General features: G+C 51.5%; 5 protein-coding genes across 5 annotated transcripts; 2 read left to right on the forward strand and 3 right to left on the reverse strand.

Annotated features, from left to right (window-relative positions):
* Positions 1 to 458: 458 nt before the first annotated feature.
* Positions 459 to 2,719, reverse strand: BJX68DRAFT_266766 (Zn(II)2Cys6 transcription factor; the record flags this gene model as incomplete). The annotated part of the gene is made up of 3 exons (XM_071045609.1): positions 459 to 2,251; positions 2,304 to 2,504; positions 2,590 to 2,719. The coding sequence occupies 3 exons, from the start codon at positions 2,717 to 2,719 to the stop codon at positions 459 to 461; spliced, it is 2,124 nt and encodes a 707-aa protein (XP_070899053.1).
* A 3,128-nt stretch (positions 2,720 to 5,847) lies between these two features.
* Positions 5,848 to 9,222, forward strand: BJX68DRAFT_237130 (SAM and PH domain-containing protein). The gene is made up of 3 exons (XM_071040133.1): positions 5,848 to 6,160; positions 6,215 to 6,412; positions 6,480 to 9,222. Exons 1-3 carry the CDS (start codon positions 6,158 to 6,160, stop codon positions 8,772 to 8,774), a joined length of 2,496 nt encoding a protein of 831 aa, XP_070899054.1. The 5' UTR covers positions 5,848 to 6,157; the 3' UTR covers positions 8,775 to 9,222.
* A 5,021-nt stretch (positions 9,223 to 14,243) lies between these two features.
* Positions 14,244 to 16,109, reverse strand: BJX68DRAFT_237139 (autophagy protein 5). The gene is made up of 4 exons (XM_071040134.1): positions 15,843 to 16,109; positions 15,660 to 15,790; positions 15,141 to 15,573; positions 14,244 to 15,053 (listed from the first exon to the last, which is right to left on the reverse strand). Exons 2-4 carry the CDS (start codon positions 15,774 to 15,776, stop codon positions 14,581 to 14,583), a joined length of 1,023 nt encoding a protein of 340 aa, XP_070899055.1. The 5' UTR covers positions 15,777 to 15,790; positions 15,843 to 16,109; the 3' UTR covers positions 14,244 to 14,580.
* BJX68DRAFT_237140 (uncharacterized protein) lies at positions 16,110 to 16,940 on the forward strand. Its single transcript, XM_071040135.1, has 2 exons — positions 16,110 to 16,356; positions 16,423 to 16,940. The coding sequence occupies exons 1-2, from the start codon at positions 16,181 to 16,183 to the stop codon at positions 16,625 to 16,627; spliced, it is 381 nt and encodes a 126-aa protein (XP_070899056.1). The 5' UTR covers positions 16,110 to 16,180; the 3' UTR covers positions 16,628 to 16,940.
* A 109-nt stretch (positions 16,941 to 17,049) lies between these two features.
* Positions 17,050 to 17,734, reverse strand: BJX68DRAFT_92025 (uncharacterized protein). The gene has a single exon (XM_071050011.1). It carries the CDS (start codon positions 17,577 to 17,579, stop codon positions 17,115 to 17,117), a length of 465 nt encoding a protein of 154 aa, XP_070899057.1. The 5' UTR covers positions 17,580 to 17,734; the 3' UTR covers positions 17,050 to 17,114.

Here is a 17,734-nt window from a genome sequence, read left to right on the forward strand (position 1 = left end):
GATAAACACATTCAAAGCAAGACAGACAACTTCAGAACAGGAACAACAGAATAACCACCCAAACTATTGAGATATCAAGGAACAACAAATCGGCACAAAAAAGGTGAAAAAGCCCTAAATTTGGGCGGCCGAAGCTTCCTGTGCTTCGAAGAAAAACCACCGAGTCTGGACTCGGATACCGTGTGTATAAAACCGCGCTCTAGAGCCGTAGCAAGTAGGGATAGAGTGGATAGTCCAACGGGAAGAATGGAAAATGTAAACTCAAAATAGGGGTGTAAAGAATGGACGAAAAATATAGTAAGCACGAAAGCCGCCCTTTCGTGATAACAAAACCAAATGAATAACGCTTAACGCCCTGTATGTACGCCCAAAGTTCACTGGAGAGAGTTAGGATGCGTTGTGCGACCTTCGTCGGACTTACTCACCAAGATTTTGAATGATAGGTGATGGGCATAGCCCTAAAGAAGCAAGTAACTCCACTCGCGACGTCTCATTGCTTCGCGCCAATGGACGGGCTGCTTCTTGATGCGTCGACCGATAGTCTCAATCCGAGGGGACGGTAGAGTCGTCTGGTCGTACGCAAACGTTGTTGAGGAGGAAAAAAGACCTGGATCGGCGTAGATTGTCGCGCTAGGGTCGTCGGAGAGTTTCCACACTTCCTGTAGGACATGGTACATGCGTCCAAAGCTGCCAAAGTCGCTGCACTCTCCGAGTGCATTTGAACGCTGCGCGAGGATGGTACGGAAGGTGGACGTGGGCACTGAGGCGGCGCCGGTTATCAGCATTGGCCACACGAGCGAGCGGTCGAAGCCGTAGGGCCCGGTGGGGATGTATTGAAGGATGCTGGTAACTCTATCGACGAGTTCAATGGTGCTTTGTTGTTCGTTCTCGAAGCCCGGTAAGAGACTGTAAAGGTAGATACGGGCTGCTGTGCGGAAGATAGAGGTCATGTTCTTTGTGAGTATGTCGGGTTGGATGGTGCCGCCCGGGGAGAGGGGGTTCTGGAGAGTTTGATCTGCAGCTTCTTCGGCGCAGTCAAGTTGAGCTGTTAACGAGGCAACCTTGTTGCAGACGTCAAAGTCGTCAATCTCGCCCTCATTTTTGAGAGCGTCAACACATGCGATTTCGGCAATTGTGTACATGATGCTGTCCTCGCAGCCCATCAACTCTTGGAGGCCTGATGAGATGCCATTGAGATGCTTTGTACGGTATGTGTTGATATATTCGGGAGATTTGGCAAGCATCGTGGAGCCGAGGATATCGACCCAGGCGCTGAGTGACATGTTGAAGGAAACGGGGGCGAAAGGATTTGTATCGACCAGACCGTGCGTGTTGATGAGGTTTTTGACGGTCGAAAAGTGATCATGCCACGGGACGTCGGGATTGGTGTCATCATTGGGAGCACCGACAGCACAGTGAAAAAAGATCATGGCTAATGTGGCGTCTAGGATTGTGTCGTGTCCGCGGTCTGAATTCAGAGCCCTGCAGAGCTCTGATACCGCCCTGTACCGATGGACCATAATGTCATTGTTGATTTTGACACCACGGTGTTTTTTGATCGTCTTGAGATGAATCGCGGACACACTAAGACAGCAGTGATAGTAGGACTTATTCGAGTCAAGCGACACCAAAATCTCGCGTGCTCGTGACGGACCTTCTTTATGAAGGTCTAGGACGGGATACATGAGGCGCAGAACATTGTCAACGAAATGGTACAGCAGTCGCCGCTCTCTATCATTTTTACTCATCCTAGCTTCCAAGTAATGCGATAAGGGTCGATCAGGAAGCTCAGATGATGCAGGTTCCGCTGGAGGGGCCTTGAGGGTGTGAAAGACAGGCGGGTCCACAAAGCCTTGATACCATTCCTCACTTTGTAGAGCTGGCGTAGTCGTAGCAGAAACTGGTAGGGGTGGGGGCCCCATGGGGTTATACATCATGCTGATGGGCTGCTGAAGCGTATTTGGGTCTTGTAGATCTTGTAAAAAACCGTTTTCGTCTGTCACAGTGTTCATCTCGAAGCTGTTGCCAGTGAGTGGTGCCGTGGTAGGAGTGGGTAAGTAGGATGCGGAAGGGTCATAGTAGTAGTATGCTTGTTGTGCCTGTGGTTGGGTTTGCGCTGGAATTTGCGCTGGAATTTGCGGTTGCATCTGGAGTTGAGGTTGAGGTTGAGGTTGAGGCTGAGGTTGAGATGGGGCTGGGTTGGTATGGTTTTCGCGAATTGCTGGTGATGGGAGCGCATGTCTCATGTACTCTGAGCCATGAGTGTTAGGGTTTGACCTGCAGACTGCATTGGCACGTCATACCTTTAAGAGCCGCCTCCTTCTGTAGCACCTTTGTCTCTCTAACCCTCTCCTTGATTTTGTTCTTTTGTAAATTCCTTGCATCCGTACTAATCCACCAGCTCGGTTTCCTGTATTCACAACTGACATTGAGGCTGGCGCAAGCTCCGCAACTCGGGTGGCATTCGTCGCATTTCTTCCGTCGCAACCGGCATGTATAGCAACCTGCGAGCAGCAGCAGTGTCAGTTGCGCGCGTTCTCGGTCCCAAGGCATTGCGCCGTGCGCTGTATAGCGTTCGGCAAGACTAACCGTTGCGCGATCGCTTGTATGTCTTCGTCACCATACTTCCAGGATCTCTGGTCGCGGCACTGTGAGTCTCCAAAGCTCTGATCTGGCGGTGACGGCGCGGCTGCGACGAAGGTCCGGCGGCGCTCGACATGGCGTGCGATATCCCTTTGATCGTTCAAGAGAGTGGAGTCCGAGTAACCCAAGCTGTTGTCCGAGGTGTTGATGTATAGTCAATTCTAAACCCCACGGAATATCGCCCGCTGGATGGTTGGAGCACGCTGCAAGCTGAGTATCGCAGGGTGAAGAGAGGTGTCGACTAGCGATCAAACAATTGACTGAGCTGATGTTGGACATGATGATGGATTAATATCTCAACAGACGAGGAGCTATATGTCCCAAACGGGTAATGAACCATGCTCTGATGCTTCTATTTTTTGCTCAAGGGCGGCGGTTGAGTTAGCTTGGATGCATGAAAGCTGCATCCACGCTGTTCGTTGAAGCGCGGGCGGGGAAAGATCTGAGGCAAGCGACGAATAACGGGCCGACACTGAAACTAATTTTGGATTATGGCCGGCGGATGTGCCTGGGGATGGGCAGGGTCAGGCTTGCCGCTGGGGAACTGGAGGGTTCGCTGGGACCCTCGTTTCGCGCTGACTTCTTTCATCGTCGAGTCTGGAGAAGCGCGGGCGCAAAGATGGTCTGAGGGTCAACAACGTGCATCTTCTCGATGCGAGGTTTGTTGTGATTGGCCGATGGCTTGGTTTTCAGGTGTGTTTCTTGTTGAGCAGCCATCTGGGCGACTGATGAAACACGTTTAGACCATCTCATTTGCCGAGAGGGAAGAAAAGCTGCAAGCCAAGCTTCTGTTGCAGCATTTGGCCAGCCTGTCAGCGTATCGCCGAAAGCCATCGGCGGTTCGACAGCTGTTGTGATTGGTGGTAACATGGCCCATTTTGAAGATTTTAAGGGAATCAGGTTCAAGAGAAATCCGGGAGAGCGACATGGACCGTGCCGCACAATCTCCTCCAATGACCAGGCGCGTGTAGCCGCCCTGTACCTCTCGCTCCAAGCTAACCCTGCTTAATCTTTGACGCTTATGCATTAATTAGCCTGATATATCACCTCGAAAAGTTGGAATTAATGGGTTCTATTAATAGCTAATTTTACTTGTTTTGGCGCTTTTTCTATGCATCTAAGCGCCCAGCAACGTAATTAGTCCCATTTCTCTTGTAGCTTGATCGGCATTGACACCCCATTCACATCCCAAGTTTTCATGCCATATTTATCAGCGAACAGGGTTGAGAGCTGAAACACGCCCGATCGGCTGAGGGTTTGCAGGCTCAAGCCCTCGAACTCTCAAACAAGGGTGCTATCCGAGCATTATCTTGGTGTTCGAGTTACCTGCTCGCTGTAAGCGCCGGCCTTTGATGATACATTCTTATTGACCAGTTACAGGAACCGTTCCTGAGGAACTGTTGGTTCCAACCATGTTTGAGATGTGCTTCACTTCAGTGAAACTTAGCACTAAGTATACCGGCGGGGAAGGATTACATCCCAGCTGCGACATTTTTTCCGCCAAGATGATTCCCCTCGGAAGCGAGGACGAGCTTCCAGAAGCCATATCCAGAGGGATTTGATGGAACCGTCGGGCAACTTTCATAGATAGCTGGCATCATGTGCGGGCAGGGAGCATGTGACCACCGCACCTAGTCTTCGGTTGCGTTCAATATTCACAGAGATTAAGGGACAAACGGGAGATTGATATGCATATTAATTGCCCTAAAGTTAAATCATTGCGCGCCTTGCGGACTGAGTACTTATGTGATCCGAGCACTATCTCTAACCTATCTCTGGTTCCTTCTGGGTCCATTGGTGGAGAGGAATATACAACCCTACGTAGGTAGCAGATACTCCGCAGGTACTAGGTAGTAGCTGCAGAGTCTACAGACAAGGTTAGATTTGATTGCTTTGTACGACGGAGGATGTCTTGTCAGTGCGTTTGCGAGTGTACATGGAATTATGCATACATCGGATCCAAGTACTCCGTAAAAACTCGAACGCCGTCGATCCGTGGCGAGTACAACTGAGCCTGATCTGTTGTAATGGAGGCGAGTTCAAAGGCAAGCCCGGTGATTGAAAGATTGCTGAGCTCACGAGGGCAATTTGAGGAATACTACAATGTAGGCAAAGGAGTTGAAATGACGATCAGCCAGCTGCCACCGCACGTCTACCCCGGAGGACTCTGCGGGCGGTCAGTCGTGCGTCGTGACCTTTGTTCGACTAGCCGAGTCAAGCGGGTCCAATACCGAAGGAACGAGCTTTGTCCGACGTTGGGAGCGAGATCAAGCTCTTGAAATGGAACTTTGCTTCGCAAGCGTGTCCGCTTCCTGGTTCTCAAGCGGCCATCCGCATTCTCACATCGATACTTCGGATATCGTACTATTCTCGACAGGATGACTGCGTCCCAGGAAGCCGGAGCCAACGAGTCCTCTTCGGCGAAGAGCCATCATTTGGGATGATTTGGAATCGACTTGTCTTCGGGAAATTTAGGTGTGGCAAGTAAAACGGCGCCCCAGTTCCCAAGGCCGGCTCAACTAAGCCACACCAATATTTAGCGAAGGATGTGATATGCTCAAGTGACGGGAAACTGGGGAGAGAGGCAGGAAATCCATTGGTATTTGAGGTGTCTGTCGACTGTGCCCGAGTGACAAGTGGATCAGAGAGACTCTCATCACAAATATCTCGAGGACCCCGATCTTGGCGAAAGTGTTGCACAGACTGCTCCATCAGGCAAATTTATCCTGAAAAACAAGGATAACGGAGCTAATTGAGCTAAAAACAGCAATGCTTAACTGCCATTGGGGTGATCAAATCAGACGGGCTGCCTTAGCGCCGGCCTCACCGACCAACGACTGGCTCTCAGCCCAGTCAGCCAGTTGAGATCACGGCAGTAGCGCCCTTTTTCCCAGCCTCTCACCTCCCATATCACCCCTCCTTCGTGCGCCTTGTCCTCTGCCAAAACCCAAAATGGTTTATGTAGACCTCTAACTCGAGCCAACCAGAGTGGCCCATTGGCCTCAACCGCTGTCTTCTAGCCGCCGGGGAATCCTGTTGCGCAGGGGAAGATCCAATGAGGAACACGGGACTCGATCCTGCACCCGGCAACGAATGACGATTCGCTGGTTCCCAGCCCTCCCCACCCTCATGCAACTGCAGGTTCACTTCATCACATCCATCCCAGACGATATGCGAGTCGCTGAGGGGATCCTGCCGTTTCGGATTCGACCGATGTGTGGCCGGCGCCTTTGGGCGTGGCGTGCTCTTCTTTTCAAGTGTCAGATCCCCAGGAAGGGCGGTGCGACATATACTTAACTCTGTGTGATCTTCCTAGTTCGCTTTTGTCTTTCCGCTTCCTGATACCCAACGTGAACACCACATATCTTTGCCAGGCGGGAGCAGATATACATTCCTCTCCCCCGGACGACAAGTGCTCTAAGCAACGCTTTCGAACATCGAATTGCAAACCGAACCCTCATCGGAATTGTCGTCTCTTGACTTTACGGAGCGTAGCGCTCCTCTTTCATCTAAAATGGTAACTCTTTTCTCACCGAAACCCCGCAAAAAATTTACATTAATCGAATCATAGGCTACCACTCAAGAGTTCCAGTCTTCTCTTGATTATATCAAGGCTCAAGAGAAGCTCTCCTTCCTGCCCGGCCAGGCCTTACCTCGCTTTCGATCTCACTCGGCAATGTCCGAATTGACCGAAATTGCCGATACAGACTATGACTCTGACTCCCTCGAGGGTTATTCGGACAGTTCTCCCTACAGAAGCAATGACTCGGTTCGTTTTTTCTTTGCCTACGAATAACCCACCATTACTGCCACTAACGACACTTGTCCCACCACAGCTCGTGGCAGAAAGTGTAACTACAGTCTCAACCGCAGACGAACTGAAGACCCCTGATTCCACCGGTCTTACCGCATTCCATTTCCACCTCGATGATAACCCTATTAAGGGCCCTTCCGGTCCACATCTCTTTCGTGCCAACTCGCAGGGATCAGTGGAGTATACCCACCATTCGAACACCGACTACCGACCCGAGAGTGCACCGAACAGTGCAACGACTCCTTTCTATTATTATGCCTCAAAGCTTGGAGATGATAGGAGAGATACCCCGCTGCCAAACAGTGAGGCAGTATCGCCTCGCTCGTCGATTCAAGCGTCAACTCGCGCCTCAACTCGACCCTCGTCAATCCGTACCGAGCCTAGGGAGGACAATGTCCTAAACTGGTCCCCAAATGATGTCGTTCATTGGATGAGGAAACTCGGTTTCGAGGACTCAATTGTCGAGAAGTTCTACATCAATGACATTTCTGGGGCAATTCTCCTTGAACTTCAGGCTGAGGATTTGAAGGAGCTCGATATCCCTTCGTTTGGCAAGCGCCATCAGCTAATGGGCTGTATTCGTCAGCTTCGAAGGAGCTCCTCGAATTCTTCTCCTCAGACATGCGAGTCTCAACCTACTCCTGACGCGTCTCTGCGCCTCAATACAGTCACCCCGCAAACCAACGCTGCGGAGTATGGTACCGAAGTTAACAACGGGCTCTTCGAAGAGCTTCCACGGGCCAGATCTGGTTCGTCGTCTTCCGGGCGTCTCAAGCAGCACCGACAGACAAAGCGTGGGCGCCAGGGTACCGACGTTGCTCCCGAGGACTCAGTCTCAATTGTTGCAATTGAGCAGCTCCTTCCCAAGTTACACACTTGCTCCAAAGGCGAGAACTGCCGCAAGTGGCAAAAGCAACAGGCCAAGCTCGCCTGGTTGGCCAAGGACGTACCACCTGAATACTTGGGTGGGCTGGCTGGTGGTGTTCTCGTCACAGGTGACCCAGGGAATCCTTCAACTGCCCAAGCTCTTGCAAGGACGCCAAAATCAGATGTGACCCCTTCTTTGATCGCTTCTTCCGATATTATGGGCCCAGCCCAGTCCATGGCGTTCTCCCTGTCTCATGAAATGCTGAGTGGCGTGCAGCCTCGCGATCCGCAGGAGAATGTGCGTAATTTCCTTCAGTTTCAGAGCTTAGGCACGATGCCGCCAGCGACAGACCCTGCTACGCCTCCCATGGAACACACGCCTTCCCCGGATACCCCGGAATCCGCTAAGGCGAACCCCACTCTTTCTGAGAATCTTAGACACCTTCCGAAGCTTCGAATTCCCAGCATGCACGCTTCTCTAGACTCAGCCTTGTCTCCTGACTCTACTGCCATGCGCACAGTGACACCAACCATTCTACGGAACAGACAGCAACACACCCAGCGAAACATGACCAAATCTCCTGGCCCATATGGATCGGTCCTCTCCCCATCGGACTTTTACCGTGACGACCCTCATTATGGCCAGTCAACTCCAATGTCCGAGGTCGACGCTCCAATGACAGCTATCCCCATGGGCCCCGTTGCCCGTGACTGTTCCCAGTCTGTGCCACCCGATATGCGATTTGGAGGCCACCATGCTCGACAGCCAATCGACCCCATTGCGCGACCGTCCTCGACGAAGCCCGACAATCACCGAAGGTTACACTCTGCTATTGGGCAAACCGTTCAAACATTGGTCTCTGTAGACGAGCGCTTGCCACTTCCGCCAATCGAGACGCCTGAGGACCTTGACCGGACACCACGGGCCCCTCACTGCAAGAACAACCCATTCAGTCGCAATGGCCAGCACGCCAACGACATTATCCACAGTGGCTGGATGAAGAAGCGCAAGACAACAAAGCTCATTCGCCACGAATGGGATGAGCACCACTTCATCCTTCGTGGCACTCAGTTGTCCATGTTCCCCGATGAAGACGCCTCCCGCCGCGACTCCAAAGCTCTGGAGCACATTGACGTCGATGACTACGCCGTTGCGTGCTCTTCCCTTGCGTCGAACTCAAAGTTGACCGCCGCATTCAAGAAGACCGTTCTCAAGCGCAACAACGACCCCACTGGGGAAGCAGCTTTCGCCTTTTCTTTGATCCCGGCGACGAGCACTGGCGCCGTCGACCGCAAGCATTTCCTTACCAACGGCCCGAAGCCCCACCACTTCGCGGTCAAGACACGTGATGAGCGGATTGACTGGATGAGGGAACTGATGCTCGCCAAAGCACTTAAGAAGGGCCGTGAGGGCGGCGACTTGCTTCACCTCAACGGTACCCCGTTTTAAGCCTGCCGAGCACAATTCACATCTCTGACAATGCACTCTAAATTGATTGATACCCAATGTTTGACGCTCTATTCCCCCAGTTTCCGATCTTGATGTTTATGGTTTTATGTTTTGCTTGCTGAACAACTTTTGTGTTGATTCCCACTCATCATACGATATCCCAGCGTCATGACTGAACGAATTTCCTATTGGTATTGAGACTTTGTCGTTCTTTCTTCTACTGTATGCTGAGACTCACTACTTTTGTCTGTTTTTCCGTTTGTCTAAATTGGGCGAGAACTAGCTAGACAGGATACATGTCGAGCGAGAGGATGGCCCACGCCTGACTCGCTCCATCTAATGTTCCCATCGGGCTTGAGCTGGAACTCATGGCTGTCTGAGGGATTGTATTTGAGCAGAGAGCATGTGTGTATAGTGTTAGTAAATACAGAAAAGTGAATCGTGTGAACGCTCTCCGTCATGATAATCGTAAACTCCATGGCTGTTGGATTTGGACTGGAACTAATCTGTTCACGATGGCGTGTTCTCCTTGATCGTCTTTGAGATTGAGGAGCAAGAATTCTATGTAAGGAGCCGTTACTCGCAACTTGACAGGCTGCGAGATCGATTGTTCGCTTCAGGTGATATGGGGTGGGCTGGCCCGGCGCTTAACAGTCTGTTGGGAGTGGTCAATGCACGCCAGGCTTGTGCTGATCACGCCAATGATATTGGGAGAATCGGTGACGCGCCCGCATTGCCCTGTTTTCTGGGGTCCAATAAGATAATGCCGCCTTTGTTGGTTGGCGATAAGAGCATAACGGTGTCGAAATGGAATCCTTTGGTTCCTGAGGTGGGCGGATTTGGTGTTGGATTTGACAGGCTGAGGGGAACCCCAAGGCCCTGGTACTTTGATCCTTGGTACGAACTGGCCTGAAGAAGGCCGTTGTAATCGGCCTTGTCCCTTGTTGACGAATATAGAGCCGTGTTGGCGGGCGCGAGGCATGCGAGCGAGGAAGATCTGTTGGTCCCTCTTTGTTTTTCTGCTGGCACCATCCATGCTCACGCAACGTGACTGACGGATTCCTTGCCCACGATTTGGCGGTTGCACGCTGAAACTCAGCTGCTCCTAGCTTAGTCCCGACAAATGGGTCTGCTTTCTTACTCTCTTTTCTTCTTTCCCCTGGGTTGCTTCTTTTTTTTATTTTTCCTGGGGTACACACACGACTTCCGGCCTTCAACTCCCCTCCTCCGCTCCGCCTCAACCCCGCCAAAGAGCAACCTCCTTCTGGCCGATTCCTATTAATGACTCTCTCGGACTGTGACCGCCGCTCGAAACTAGAGAAGAAATTATGGTCGACGTTCGGACCATCCGGGGCCAACTCACACATGCCACCCAGTCCGCCCGCATCGTCGTACGCTGTCTCCATGGTGGAAGGGACACACAAGATTCGTCGCAACGAGCGATTATGCTCCTAGTAGACATCCAGGACTCTTTGTTTCGTCTAAAAGATCAGATCAGCTGGGGGGAGGAAACATGGCTCGTGGAACCGGCGCGGCTGGCCGCTCTCGCCGAATTGCTCGAGTGTTTTGAGTCAACCATGAGGTCCATTGAGCTCTTCTTTCAAGCTGGCGGGGTGGGAGTATCATATTATCGGAAGAATTTGCTGGAGCGCACATTTTCGCCGCGCTTGGAGCAGTACAAGGTTCTGCTGTTGCTGTCCTTGCAGCCGGAGTCGAGGTTTGTTTCCTCTTTCTGGCGAGATCCCACGGCGATTGAGTATAGGCTAACTGCTGATTTCTATCAGTGAACGGTCGTCGTTGGATCGGAAGATTAGATTTAGTTTGACGGCCGCGCGAGATGTAGAATCTGGTACGCCGCGGTCACATCCGCTTCGAGCCCAAGTTCCTCGATCACACTAACTTCTTGGGTATCAGCGACCCAACCGGACGTCCAATTCGACGAACGAGTGCTTGGTACCACAAATCGAATGACTTCAGAACACTTCGTCACTCTCACAGACCTCTGCAATCGTCGAACGCCAGGAACAGGCCAATGGATATTCGATCATGAGGAGTATAAACGTTGGCTGCTGGGTTCTTTCAAGACACTTTATTGCGTTGGGCCGCGTAAGACAAATATAGCCTCTGCTGGGTACCCGTGCTGACTTAGTCGTTATGGTAGCTGGCGCGGGGAAGTCCTTTTTATCGTAAGTACCGTGGCCCAGAAATTACCAAACAGAGTCTAATCATCCCCTAGAGCTACTATAATAGACTCCCTACAGAGAACGTTTACGTCTCCGGACGTTGCGACCGTATTCATCTATTGCCAAGACGAAAAGGAAAAGGAACAAACAACTCTAGACTTATTACAGATTATACTTGCGCAGCTCGTCTACCGCAGGCGAAGCTGCTCCCCCGCATCTTCCTCGTTGTTTCAGTCTGAGGCACAGATTAAGGGGAAGGCCTCGCCAAAGGCATACCAAAATGCCATTCGCGCAGAAGTAGACCGGTTTTCAAAAGTTTTCTTCGTCATTGATGGTTTGGACATGTTTTCGGATAAAGATCGTTTTCTCACTCGGCTGCAAAAGCTCCCCGAGCAAGTGCAGCTTCTCGTTACCCTCCGTGAAGCCACCCAGGTTGGGGACGCCGCCTATATTACCGTCCTTGCACCTCCGGACGACCTTCATCTCTATGCTGTTTCCAGGATTCAGCAGGACTCGAGCCTGCATGCGCTTCTCACCAGGAGCTCAAGCCCGCGCTTGTACGAGGATGTCATTGATACCGTGGTTGAAAGAAGCCGGGGGGTGTAAGTCTTTGTTTAGATTCGTTTGCCTGCTTGTACAGCATACTTGTGTACTAACGAACTTCCAGATTTTTGATGGCGAAAATTCATCTCGATCTCCTGTCCCGATACCAAGACAAGAGAATACTCGAAAGAGCCTTGTATCACCTACCGCGGACCCTACCAGATGCTTATGGAGAAGCTATGAAGCAGGTAGTGAGCCGCAATCCCACCGCCACTCGTTACGTTTACTGGACGTTATACGCCCTTAGGCCGTTATCTGTTTCTGACCTGAGATACGCGACAAACACGGCGAGTAACGAACATGAATTCGATGCCATTGATTTTGAGCACACCCTGCAAAGGGACAGCGGTGGGATTCTGACCGTTGATGGTGTGTCCGGCAATGTCTGTTTTATACATAGGACAGCAAGAGAGTATTTGAGCGGCGCCGCTGCTAGGGTATTCTTCCCAACTGCCCAGAATGAGATTGCCGAAGCTTGTCTGGCTGCGATCACGGCAGACGAAGTAATCGATGATTGCTACTATAACGGTGGAAATGCACCTAGGAGTACCGACAACGGTTTTATCGATTATGCTGCGAAGCACTGGGGTGACCACTCACGCGATATCCCCGAGGAGGAAAAGGCCATCCAGGTACTGATCAAGACCTTTCTAAATAAGTTACTCTGGCGGCGTCCGCCGTTGCAGGTTCTCACGAACGAACCTCGAATACCGTCAGAGCTAGGGCTAGGGAAGTACCCGCAAGATTGGACTCCTCTACATGTCTTGGCTTACTTTGGCATCGTCGTCAAATCACAGCGCCTCCTCGTACAGGGAGCGGAGATCGACGCGAACGACAACTCATATAAAATAACTCCACTTCACTGCGCAGCCAGTCGCGGAAATGAGGAGATGGTGGAGTTTCTGCTGGACAACGGAGCGGATGGCAACGCTGTGGCCCGAGATGGCAGCACAGCCCTGCATTTAGCTACTCAGTACAATCAGCGAAAAGTCATGAAAATGCTTTTGACTCGGCGGGTGAACTCTCAGATTGCAAACAAGGAGGGTGCGACGAGTCTCCAGCTCGCTGTGACGACGGAATGGGATGAGGCTACCGTGCCCCTGCTTGTGAAGAACAAGGTCGATGTCAATATCCGGAACATCAAAACTGGAGACACGGCACTCCACCTTGCGATTGAATGGAGACGCCAGCGTATCATCTTATACCTCCTTGACCGAGGGGCGTCGATTGAAATGACCAATGAAGACGGACTAACGCCTCTTCAGCTGGCAGTCAAGGTAGACAACTGCGACGCAATCGCTTTGCTCCTTCAGCGCTGCGCGCAAGTTGAAGCCCGCTCACTGTCTGGCTTCACAGCCCTTCAGCTAGCTGCGCAGGAAAAGCACTGGGTTGCCTTTGACCTCCTGGTCATCGGCGGAGCCGACATCAACGCCTGGAGCAAGGAAGGTGAGACTCTACTCCATGAGCAAGCGAGAAAGGCCACCAGCCCATCCGTCGCCCTGAAGCTTCTTGAACAAGGCGCCAATATCGAAGCCATTACCGCCCAACAGGGGTATACACCCCTCCACTGTGCCGCCGCCGCAGGAAACAAGGAGATGTTCATGTTTTTACTCGAGCGCGGCGCCAAAATCAGTACACTCACCGCAAGAGGCGAGTCTATCCTCCATCTCACGCCTCCCCTCAACGACGACTGTCTCGACATCCTCCGCACAGCACTAGACTACGATCTTGACACCAATGCCTCCACAGCAGAGGGCTGGACACCCCTTCATCAAGCCATCTACGTTGGTTCCAGCCCAGAAAAATCGCCAGAATTCATTCACCTCCTTCTTCAACACGACGCAGACGTCACCGCACGCATCCCCACACCTTCCGCAGAGACGGCCCTCCACCTCGCCGCAACAGCAATAAACCCCCTCCCGGAAATCATCCCACTACTCCTCTCCTCCGGCGCCGAAATCAACGCCCTGACCGCAGACGGCAAAACAGCACTCCATCTCGCCGCCGAGCGCGGCCGCGAATCCATCTTCCGCCTCCTCTACGACGCCGGCGCGGACGGCTCGTTTGAAGCCCCAGATAGCGCAAAGGCAGACGATGGACACGGCGGCGGGATTGGTAATACGGCGTTTGAGGTCGCGCTACGCAACCCGCTTGGGCGGCTTTGGTTCGATTCTGAGGGGAAGCTGAGGCCGCCGACGACCAAGCTAGATCTTTTGAAGAGGGAGAGTGTCGGGACTGTTATTGACGATGGGGCGACGGAGAGTCGGTTCGACGACGACGATACGACTGAGGATGAGGAGGAGGAAGACGATGAGACGGAGGAAAGTATGAGCGAGAGCGAGTGTCAGAGCCAGAGCGAAATTGACCTTGAGGAGAGTACGCGTGGGAGGACTAGGAGTAGGGGGGACCAAAAGGTGAATGGAGCTGTTACGGGCGTTGGCATTTCGGTGGTTAGATATGAGACACCGTATGTTATTGTGTGAAACTGGTAGGACTTAGTGATGACCGTGTGTCTGCTACAGGTCCGTTTGAATGTTTTTGTGGTGTTGTGTTTTGGTCGTGCATTTGAGCGAGCATCATTTGTTTGATGCATGGAGCACAGGTGGTATTTTGTTTTTGTGATGAGATCAGACTAGATCTGTTATGATACCCTATAGTAAAAAAAGATAAATTAGTTTACATATCTGTTCATGCTAGGAATTGACTATGAGAGCATCTGTTTGAGTAGAACTTATCCGTACAGCATGCCGCGTGTTACGACATAGTGATCACACGATGATATCCCTGCTTAGAAGGTAGGACCTACTGGCAGGGTTCAGCCGGCTAGATTTACATCTTGGCTCGGTTGAATACGACGTAATACCTTTAGACTTGGTATCCATAATTTCTATGTGGTATCGACGAACCGATACCCAGCTTCATAATAAGATCAGTAGAGACCCCAGCAAACCCCGCAAGAGGTATTCTGGCCCCTGCAGAAGATAGACATCATTAAGATCATTAGAAAGAAAAAAAAATCATCAACCCATCATCCGGATAACAATATAAACCCACCCATCCCCATACGCCGAGCACCTTACAACCTCCTCAACAGGCGCAGACATCGGCACAGCAGCCCCATGCAAAACCGGCTTCGCCAAAACGGGCGTCCTCTTTGACGGGAACAGATTTGGCAAGAGCGAATGCAGCGCTGACCCGATCGTCTGCTGCTGCGTCTGCGGCTGCGGACTTCCCGTCCCCGAGGGGAGTCGTGAAGAGGATAGAAGAGTTGACTGCATCATATTTGTTGTTGTTTGCGTGAGCGGGAGGGTTATTGTTGGTGGGATGGGGGATTGGACGACCTTTAGTGAGGGGGTGGTTGGGTCGGTGTCTGGGTCTGTAGCGTCGGGCTTTGGGGGAAGGGGGAGGAAGAGGCGGACTGGGAGGTTTCGGAAGGGTTGAGCAGGGGGTGGGAGGAGAATGTTCATTATGCGTTGGAAGGATTGGAGGTCGACTTGGTTAGCAGTGTTAGCATATGGATTCTGGTGGATGCGGCGATTTGCATCGGACATTGGGTAGAAGAAGGGGAGGGGAGCGGTACCATCCTGAACAGCCTTCCACAACCCTGAAGAATCATCTTTCGAAAGACTCATAATTCCCTTCGCAGTCCCATTACGCACAAAATCTGCCTCCTTGACACTGTTGATAAACGCATCGTTCATGACCATGCCTTGGCCATCAAGTCGAACGAGCTCCTCGTCGGGCCAGTCGCTGAAATGCACGACAAGCTTCCAGGGTAGTGAATCGTCAGAGGCGGACGAATACTCCGTGTCACTTGACTTCGTAGCTGGAGCTGCACCTGCATACAGGTCATAAAGTAGCCCGACGGGGTAGTGCCATTTCAGCGGGACGTTCTCGAACGAGAACCAGCCGTCGTGCGGGGCTGAGGCGGCGGGGTCAATGAGTGATGATGAGAAGAAAGCCTTGAGTCTCGGGAGAAGAGATGGCAGATATGAGATTCGGGGGTAGGAGATCTGGATGGTGGTTAGCTTGCTTCTTGTCTCTTGCCCGTCTGGGGGTAAGGTGAATAGGGTGGGTAGGATGAGGTGAGTAAGCGTACGAGATAGGGATCCGTTTGATCATATGTGCGGCTCTCTGAGGGGGCGAGCGTGATCTGCAAAGGGAGGTTGCCATCCCAGACTGCTTTCTGGATGCTACCCAATGGTAGTTGATCCATGGTCTTGTTCTAGTCTAGAAAGTGTTAGTATATATAGAGCTGAACATTGGGGAGGAATTCGCGAACTTAACGAGCCGGGGATTTTCGCGTGGGTTACAACATCGTCTGTAGACTTATTTCTAGACACTTCCAAGGGGAAATAAATGTATACGAGTGTGTGGTGTGAGCCACACAAGTAGTACTCTTTTCGACGTCGAGTGTTGCGAGATTGAAGTTGGACGGAAGCTGCGATGTTGTTTCTTCTTCTGTGGTCCCGTGACGGTCGCTCGGACGCGACGAGACCGGATGCCGCTCTATCGATATAGTAGTCAGCCTCTTGATATAACTTGAAAATCTTTACTTTCCCAGTCATTTGCAAATTAAATCTTTAACATTCTGAGCTAGTTTCAAAAAAGCTCCAAAATATGCCTTCTCAGAACCTTGGCCTCCGCATGGGCGGCGTCTCGAGCGCCGCATTCACCGCCCAAAGCGTTTTCCTCCTAGGCAGTGGCTGCTACAGCCTCATGTATCCCTCATCAGTAGCCAAACTCAAGGGCGGGTCGCCGAATGGAACCACCAAAGCCATTATTCAATTAGATGGGCGAGTATCTTCACCCTTCCAAGCCAACGGGAAGCAGATTGATAACTAACCACATCACTTTCTCAGCCTCACCTCTCTTGCTTTGGGGTTATGCTACCTTAACTCAATATACGAGAAAAGAACCCGCATGATGATATCTTTTGTGTCCTATCATCTTCTGAGTGATTGGGCCATGTATCGGAATGGCCGCAAGTGGAATCCGTTTGCAGCTTTGGAGACGGAAATCGCAGTTTTGGCTGGCGCAGCATTGATTTGGGATCGGTATATGTGAGACTGGTCACTATGTATGATGTGGATGAGGGGAAGAGGATGGAGGGGATTGGAAAGGGAAAGTTGTTGTTGCTGTTGTTGTATTGCTTAACGCCTAGGGGAGGGTCTAAGCCGTGCAAAGAGTCCCGAACCTCCTATGGGGTATGGGGGCGTGCCGAGCTGTCTGTCGAAAGTAACTATTTATAAAGGAGTCAAAAGGTAACTTTATGCTAGAAAGCTGTGAGATCCATCCTGTTCTCTGCGCGTCCTCTCAACGTGTGGGCATTTATATAGTGGGTTTAGTGACCACCAGAGTGGTCTAGGGGAGGTTAGCGGGATTAATATAATGGTTGAATCCAGCCTATAGTAGGGTATGTGTATAATATATATATATATTTAGGAGATTTGGCGTGAGACACGATTCACGTGTTTGACACAAGGTACTAAGAGCTAGAATAGAGTTGAATTATTTGCAGGAAGAACTTTGCTAAATCTACACAAAGCCAAGTTTACCTCTTTTCAGTGGCCAAACAAGGGCCAGCTTTGCCGACAAATCTTTCAAGGACTATGGCACCTGGCAGACACAGTGTAGCACGTTTGTGCAAGGGAGTAGCTGGGATAATCGCCCAAACGGGACTCAAGACATAGAAATCAGATATCGTTGTCTTTTGCCCTACTTCTGGACTCCCACAGTTGGAGTCTTCATGAAAGGGCGCTTGGAGGCATTCCATCGAAACATGCGGTGGATGATGTATTCCCCACTTGCAGTTGACCATGACTACAGTATATGCAGCATGCGCTCTATTCGGCATTTCATTCGGAATTATGCCGACCAATGTGTGGGGGTGGATCCAGTCACATTGCCAGCCTGTACGCAGCGCAGAATGCCTCCGTAATGGGAAACCTCGATCTTCAGATGTCCTCTGCGAAGGCGTTGCGAGTGTGACGGGTAGCCCAGAAGACACTGTAGACATCACAAGCCATCCACAGGTTGGCCACTGTTCAAACCTTGTGTTTGAACCTAAGCGAGCAAAGAGAGTGACTCTCCACAGTCCACCATGATGTGGCGGCCTGCACCGCTGGCTCGCCGGACAGAGCTTCCAACCTATAAGCTGCTTTCCAGCGGTGC

This window comes from Aspergillus pseudodeflectus, assembly GCF_044049435.1.
Source record: "Aspergillus pseudodeflectus strain CBS 756.74 chromosome Unknown BJX68scaffold_21, whole genome shotgun sequence".
NCBI lineage: Eukaryota > Fungi > Ascomycota > Eurotiomycetes > Eurotiales > Aspergillaceae > Aspergillus > Aspergillus pseudodeflectus.